At 49.4% G+C, this 7936-nt stretch overlaps 1 protein-coding gene across 1 annotated transcript; it reads right to left on the bottom strand.

The window, feature by feature from the left end:
- Positions 1 to 550: 550 nt before the first annotated feature.
- Positions 551 to 4204, bottom strand: LOC114884249 (alpha-1-acid glycoprotein-like). Its single transcript, XM_029203102.1, has 6 exons — positions 4080 to 4204; positions 3542 to 3684; positions 3225 to 3295; positions 2282 to 2389; positions 2034 to 2137; positions 551 to 727 (listed from the first exon to the last, which is right to left on the bottom strand). Exons 1-6 carry the CDS (start codon positions 4194 to 4196, stop codon positions 662 to 664), a joined length of 609 nt encoding a protein of 202 aa, XP_029058935.1. The 5' UTR covers positions 4197 to 4204; the 3' UTR covers positions 551 to 661.
- Positions 4205 to 7936: the final 3732 nt, after the last annotated feature.

The raw sequence follows: 7936 nt of genomic DNA, 5'->3' as shown, positions 1-7936 counted from the left end.
CTTTTAAAAAATATTGATCATCAGTTTCTTGGCGACACCTGGGAGAAATTTTGACAGGAAAGGCGAAATTTTGACGATATCTCATGAATTGAGCAGAAATAAAACCAAACTGATTCATCTTTTAAAAATAAATAGATAAATAATAGAGTAAGGGCCCTTGTGTTCAGCAGCACACTCCTGAGTCCTCACCACCCTCTATCCACCTGAACTCCTCTTCAGGGTCCTCCGCATCGATGTTCCTTAAACAGATCTTTGGCTTTGCAGCGGGAACAGCAGGTGTTATCAAGCTCCCAATCTTTCTAGAGTGGTTCAGATGCCCCTTCCAGGTAGCCTTCCCAGACTTCCCCACTGGAGAAGGACGCTTTCCCGTGCTGGGCTCCCACAGCACTCAGTGCATGTAGTCATCCATCCTGGCACATGTGCTGGGAATTATAGCAAGGGCCCTTCCAACCAAGGGTCAACTCAGGGCAGCGGTCGGCCGCGGCTCAACTGAGGCGGGCACAACATGAATGAACGAATGAACAAACGAACAAGCAAATGACAACCTGACTGCACCACAACAGACGCTTTATTGATGCAACTGAGGGAAAGAGCTGAGATACGAAGGGTGAGCCGGAGGCTGAGGATGGGCCCGCAGAGTCCCCAAGGTCCTAACCCAATGCTAGGACCCTTCCTCTTCCTTCTTCCTTTCCTCCTCATGCTGCATATGCAGTGGCCCGCACAGATCCTAGTGGGAGAAGACAACACACGATCGGGGGAGGGCGGGGGGTCTTCTGGGGGAAGAGGGAAGTAAGCTCTGGACTGTAGCTCCAGCCCAAGCAGGGCTTCAGCTGGGTGACCCTGGGCAAGTCATTCTCTCTCTGAGTCTCAGCTTACTCACCTCTGAAATGGAGGCTCAAACCCTTAACACCTGGCATGTCTGAGCACTTATGACTTGCCATGCCCTTCTGTTGATCTCCTGGATTCCTCACACCATTTTTTTTTCTTTTTTTTTTTTTTTTGTGGTACGTGAGCCTCTCACTGCTGTGGCCTCTCCCGCTGTGGAGCACAGGCTCCAGACGCGCAGGCTCAGCGGCCATGGCTCACGGGCCCAGCCGCTCCGCGGCATGTGGGATCCTCCCGGACCGGGGCACGAACCCGCGTCCCCTGCATCGGCAGGCGGACTCTCAATCACTGTGCCACCAGGGAAGCCCCCTCACACCATTTTGAAGATGACGAGAGTGACGCTCATGGTGACCTGCGGCCTGTCCAAGGTCCCCCGGCCAGTGGACGGGGGCAGCAGGCTGCTAGCCACAGGACCAACTCCATTGTCTGTGTTCATACGCCTTTTCCCGGAGTTCCCGAAAGTGGGGGATGATTTGTGCCACTGGTGGTCACGGGAAATGACCTCTGGTGGCACAAATCTGTCTAGATGGAGAAGTTTTTATTTTAATAATCATGAAAGTATTTCACATGTATCCACAAACGTGTAACCAGTTTTTGGTTTTTGTAACCAGTTTAAATCAGCTCTGTGATTTCAGATATTATTACACAGGACAAGACCATGTAAAGCCTTGCATTTAACACAGGTTTAAAGGAAAGTATTAAGAAGATTATACAGCTAATGCTCAGTTCCAGCAAAAATTGGGACGGTGGTCCTGGACTTGCAGTTTGGGTGACACCTAAAACCACAAGGCTGATTCCCCATCACACGGACATTAGAAGCCTGGGGGTGTGGCAGGCAGCTGTAAATAATCATTCCCCATGTGCGTGTCTCTTTCCCAAGTTCACCACACCTTGGCTATGCTCTTCCCCTCCTGTTAGCCTTTACAATCCTCCCCACCTGCTCCAGGCGTCCTCCCTGATTCCCAGTGACTTTTCCCTCCTGGGCACTCGTCCATCACCCGGGGGCCCTGCAGTGAGGCTGGTGCTTAAACAGGATATCCTGCCTCGCTGTGCAGCTTTGACTGACAGCTTCCCTCTCTGGGCCTCTGAGGCTGCCCAAGGTGGGACCACCCTCAGGGTGGCCACTGCCCAGTCCTCCTTGCACTTACCTTTTTCTCATCGCTGTATGTGATTTCTGACTCGTGAATGCCTATGCACTTGATGGCATCAAGGAACTCTTTCTTCTGCTCCTGGGTCACCTCTGGCTTGTCGGCTACAGAATGGAGCAAGGGGGCCGGGTGAGGATGATGGGGGACCTAAGTGGGAGGCCAGGGAGGGCTGGGGTGCTGGGGGTCCCGCCCGAGTAGTGGTGGTCCTGGGGTGAGGCTTGGGTGGAGTGGGAGTTTGAGGTGTTTACCATAGAAGGACATGCCCACGTTCTTCTTGCCATTCCAGGAGGCAGAAAGCATGAAGGTCTTGGGGTGCTTGGTGAGCAGCAGGTCAGCAAAGTGCTCTCTACCCGACTCTGGAGGAGAGAGCCTCTGATGAGAGCATGGGGGCGGCACAACAGTTCCTGTCTCACGGGGGAGGAACCTGGGTGTGCCCAGGGCCACACAGCCAACCAGTGAAGACCAGGGGTTGTCTCAGGCCACTGGTCACTCGCTCCTCCTGTGTGCCAGGCTCTGCACTGAGCGCTCTCTATGTGTGGAATCATAGGAGCCTCACATGGACCATGGCTGTCAGAGTCTTTCTCCCCATTTTACAGATGAGGAAATCAAGCTCAGACAGGAGACTCGGGGCTGCAAAGTGGTGTCTGTTCAGTTCCATCAGCATTTGTGTGCTCCTACTAGGAGCCCTCTCTGCAGTGATGGTGGGGAAATGGGCAAAGTCACTGCCTGCCCAACGCAGGCTCCCACCCTTAGCTCCCCGAAGATAAGGAGTTTTCCCCGAAGATAAGGAGTAGTTGACAGAGAGGTAGGACTGGAGCCAGTCTGGGATTTAGATCCTATTTCTAATTATAAGCTGTGTGACTTTGGGGAAACTACTTGACATCTCTGTTTCCTCATCTGGTCACTGTAATGTCCTCCTAGGGTTGTTTGTGAGTATTAAGGGGATTAATCCATGTAAAGCACTTCAAACAGTGCCTGGCACATAGTAAGAGCTCAACAATGTTGGAAGTTATTACTGATTGTTTGCTGTGTGCAGGCACTGGGGCCACAGAGATATAAAAGGTGGGCCTGTCCCATGTTCTCTGTGTTCAAAGACCCCAGAGCCTTAGTCCAGGCCCCCGTCTTTAGGCTGGACAACCCACCATCTCCCCACCCCACAGAGCAGCCCTCCACCTGAGGGCTGGGCCTCACCGTATGTAGACAAGGTCCCATTCTTGCGATAGACTGTCACGGAGCTGGAGTTGTAGACGCACTTGTTCCCACTACAGTCAGACAGGAGAGGGGAGAAAAGCAGTAAGATGGTCAAGAAGTGGACGATCACCCATCTCAGTCATTGAGGGCCAAGAGTCAGGTGGCAGTTGGAGTCAATGCCCCGCATCCCTCCCCGCCTAGTCCATCAACGGGAAGGCTGAGGCCGGGAGGGAGGTGGACTCGCTCAAGGTTTTTCTGCAGCTGGGAGTGGAAGCCGGAAGTTGAGGCTGAGGGTGAACTGGTGTGTGGGGTCTCACGTGGTCTGGTACTCTCTGAGGATTATCTTGTCCTCCGCGTGCTTGGGCTCAAAGTAAAAGAAAGCTGCCTGGATCGATCTAGCCGACTCATTGTACTCGGGGTTTCGGAAGGCCGAGCCGATATAAAACCACTTGCCAGAGAGCTGGGGAGAAGCCAGGAACCGGTGATGGAGGCTGGAGCTGAATCCTTGAGAGTCGGCTGGGATGAGACTCAGCAGATCTCTCCCCTCACTTTACAAACAAGGAGACTGGGACCCCAGATGAGGAGTGGACGTGCAAGAGCTCACTTGGAGGACCAGACATCTCCCCTCACCCCCACCCCCACCCCTGGGCAGCCCCTCCTTGCCCAGTGCAGAATTGTTCCCTGTTGAGGGACCTTGCAAAGAGGCATCGGAGTTTGGAGGCAAAGAAACGCCTCCAGAGGCTGGTCAGAATTTCACCCCAGGACCCAGGATAGAAAAGGATGGCATCAGGAGGGCAAAGGGAAGCCCAGAGATGGAAGCAGCTGCCCACGGCACTCAGGGACTTGGGCACTCACCCTGTCCAGGGTGGCATTGGTGATGGGCGCCACCGCCGTCAAGTTGGCGCACGCTGGACTCTGGGCGTCCAGCAGAGGAATGAGGCTCAGGACGGCGAGGGCCCAGGGCAGCACCATGCTGAAACCACGAGGCACCTGCTGCCAGGCAGACCTTTAAAGTAGCTGTGGGCGGGGCCCTGGAGGCAAGCTATGACACAATCTGGTGAGCTCTTGGAAAAGGTCTTACACAAAACCTTCCCTCCATCCCACAAAGCCAGCTATAGGTAAAGCCCGCAAGTCCAATTTGGGTCCCTGACCTGGAGGAGTTACAAGGGTCCAAAGGTCTGGCTGTTCAAAACCAAGGTGAATGTGGGCCGGCCTGATATTAGTTAATGTGTTTAGATATTGATAGAGGGGCCTGTCAGCAAACTCTCCTGTTTTCATTCAATTCCTGTCCTGCTAAGCGCCAAGACTTGAGAAGGACCCAGCCATAAATCAAGGGCTGAAGGCAACTTAGAGAGCTCCCAGGTGAGCGCAGGGGAGGGGGGAATGAGCGGGGGAGGGGTTGAGGGGTGGGAGGTGAGGGCAAACATGGGATCAATTCCAACTCAGTGTGGTGACACCTGTGAAAGAGCAAAAGTCCAGAGGGCCCCCAACCCGGTCCTGGAGGCAGGGACCTTTCCAGAAGAAAGGGGCTTCTAAGTTGAATGTCTATTTCCAGTAAATGTTTCACTTGAATCACCTCTCAGTATCTAAAACAGGAAATTATCTCTGCAATATCCCCACCCCCTGCTATATGAGCTCGCCTCTCTTTTCACCCATATATTCCCAGCCCTGGGACAGTGCCCAGCAAGTAGTGGATGCTCAGTATATACCATGGCATAAATAATTCCATTGCCCAGTTGCATTTCTACATGACGGGGTCAAATCTGCATTCGAATAAATAAATACTTTCCAAAAGTACTATTATGATAAGCTTCCAATTTTGTATTCTTATTCATTTCATGTATTTTGAATACTTTTTCATGTGCCAGTATAGTCAGCAGTTGTAATTTGAATGGATGCATAACCTTTTATTCACTTCTTGGATTCTAACTTCCTTGAGCATGTCCTCCCTTTATATTTATAGCACTTTATTTTATTTTTTCCAGCTTTATTGAGATAGAGCTGTCTATAGCATTTTATATTGTGAGTTTTCCTCTGATGATATGTGTCAGAAAGCATCCAAATTTCTTTCAAGAGAAAGAAAAACATATGTCTTTAAAATGCAAGACTTCAGCAATATTTAAAATTGCCCCCCAGATACACACATAAATAAATAAAATAGCCCCCAAACTAGAAACAATTCAGATATCCGCCAACAGGAAAATGGAAAAACAAACAGTGGCATTTTCATACAATGGAATATTGCTTAGCAACAAAAAGGAATGAACTACGGATACATGTAACAGCATGAATGCATCTCAAAAACATTATGCTGAACCAAAGAAGCCAGACTCAATAGTGCACGGACTGTATGATTCCATTTATACAAAGTTCTAGAACAGCCAAAATGAATTATAATGGTAGAAATCAGATCCGTGGTTGCCTTGTCATCCGACCGCCAAGGGGCATGAGAGAACTTTCTGAAGTAGATGACCATGTTCTGTATTTTCATTGTGGTGGCGTTTACACACGTATGTATATTTGTGAAACTCTTTGAACTGGAAACCAAAAATGTGTGCATTTTACTGTAAGCCAATTATACCTCAATTAAGTTGATTTTCAAAAACCTCTCCCCCGAAAGAGAGAAAACAAAAACGTGATAAATCAAAGAACACTAACGATTTTTAATGCTGCACCGGTCTAGCAACGCAGAAATGATTCTTTCTCTACGTCCCTGTCAGAATTGGAATTTCTCTTCTTTTTCTTTTCTTTTCTTCTTTTTGTTTTGTTTTGCCAGCTCAGTTAGTGTTTTGAATTTGCATTGCTCTAATTGGAGTCTTGCAAACATGACTGGAGCTCTTCAAGAGGGAAGAGTGCAGCTGAGGGAGAGTGTGGTATGTGAAGGACCAGGATGCTCTGTGTGGCTGGAGCCTGTGATGGGGTCGGAGTGATGGGGGCTGACGCTCGGGGACGTTGATGGGAACCCGAGCTGCAGAGCACGGAAGCCAGGCAGAGGAGTTTGCAGTGGAGTCTGGGGTACTGGGGAGAAACGGAAAAATTTTAAGTGAGGTGGAGGGGGGTTGACTAGTCAGATTTGTGAACAGGGGACGGGGAGGGCAAGATCAGGAGAACTTGGCAGAGCAGTTGGGCAGTGGCATGGTCCAGGTGTGAGATGATGGGACTGGGCACAGATTCAAGACACTATTTTATGGAGATGCTGAACACCATGTGCGGACAGTGCCATTTTAGACCTGGGCCACTGGGGCTCCTACCTGCAACCCAGAGCTTTAGAGGCCCTCACATACCACACACACACAGACACACACATACAAGGACACACACATGCAAAGTTCATTCAGCAACACACAAGCATCTCTGTCACTTGGGATCTGGTACCTGGTATTGGCACAGGGTGACCCATAACCCTAAACATCCTTCGTCACAACCAACCGTGTTCAGACCCCAGGGGAAAAATTCTTCCCATCTTGTACTCTATCCTTGAAACATCAGGCATTTGGACATTATATCCAAATGTCCTGAGGCTTTGCGGGTGATGCTACTGCTGATAAAGTAGACAGACACCACTTCAGAATTCAGGGAGGATTTGAGTGGACTTAGAGGTAATGAAACTGGGCAGGACCCTGCGGGGGCCCTCCTGGGTTAAAAACAAAAAAAACAAAACAAGTTTCTTCTTTATAGAAAGAAAACAAAATGGGGGAGGGGAGACTTTAGTCTCCTAGGCCTTCTCTGAGTCCCAAAGAGCTGCCTCAAGCAGTTAATCATTAGGGCTATAGAGACACAGGACTCCTCGTCCCTCCTGAAGGGATGTTGATAACAATCTGATGCATATCTTTGATCTGTTTTGCAGAAACTAAGACACCAACCCAGGTGGAGGATGGTGACTACATCCTGACCACAAGCACATAGACCCCAAACTAGTTGGAACCAGAAGGTTGATGATAAAGATTTCTGAAACATCTGCTTGTTACCTCACTACCAACCAATCAGAAGAAGGTCCACGAGCTGATCACGCATCCGACAACCACTAACACATATATATGGAATTTAAGAAAAAAAAAATGTCATGGAGAACCTAGGAATAAAGACACAGGAATAAGACAGGAATAAAGATACAGACCTACTAGAGAATGGACTTGTGGACACGGGGAGGGGGAAGGGTAAGCTGTGACAAAGTGAGAGAGTGGCATGGACATATATACACTACCAAACGTAAGGTAGATAGCTAGTGGGAAGCCGCCGCATAGCACAGGGAGATCAGCTCGGTGCTTTGTGACCACCTAGAGGGGTGGGATAGGGAGGGTGGGAGGGAGGGAGATGCAAGAGGGAAGAGATATGGGAACATATGTATATGGATAACTGATTGACTTTGTTATAAAGCAGAAACTAACACACCATTGTAAAGCAATTATACTCTAATAAAGATGTAAGAAAAAAAAAACAAAAAACAAAACAACCCTCTCCCATTTACCCTCCTTGCCTTTAAAAACCTTGTGCCCCAGCCAGCTAATGAGATGGATTTGAGACAAGTCTAGGTCTCCCATCTTCTGTGTTGACACCTCCTCGATTAGTAAACCTTTCCCTGCTCCAGACTCTGACATTTCAGTTTGGCCTCACTGTGCGTGGGGCGTACGATCTTGGGTTCAACAACAGAAAGAGAAAAGACAGTAAACTTTCTCATTCTTCCCTCTCAGCATAAAGGCAGTAAGTTCTTG

The sequence above is a fragment of the Monodon monoceros genome, unplaced genomic scaffold (assembly GCF_005190385.1).
Source record: "Monodon monoceros isolate NGI ecotype Baffin Bay Population unplaced genomic scaffold, NGI_Narwhal_1 Super_Scaffold_5, whole genome shotgun sequence".
NCBI lineage: Eukaryota > Metazoa > Chordata > Mammalia > Artiodactyla > Monodontidae > Monodon > Monodon monoceros.
The sequence above is the reverse complement of the archived record's forward strand: the minus strand, read 5'-3'. Positions and strand labels throughout refer to the sequence as shown.

Excerpts from the sequence above, each read along its gene's own strand:
- LOC114884249 (XM_029203102.1), bottom strand. The coding sequence starts at position 4,196 with ATGGTGCTGCCCTGGGCCCTCGCCGTCCTGAGCCTCATTCCTCTGCTG. Across the intron at positions 2,390-3,224 it reads TGGGACCTTGTCTACATACG|AGTCGGGTAGAGAGCACTTT; the intron begins GTGAGGCCCAGC and ends TCTCTCCTCCAG. Across the intron at positions 728-2,033 it reads CATACAGCGATGAGAAAAAG|GATCTGTGCGGGCCACTGCA; the intron begins GTAAGTGCAAGG and ends TTCTCCCACTAG.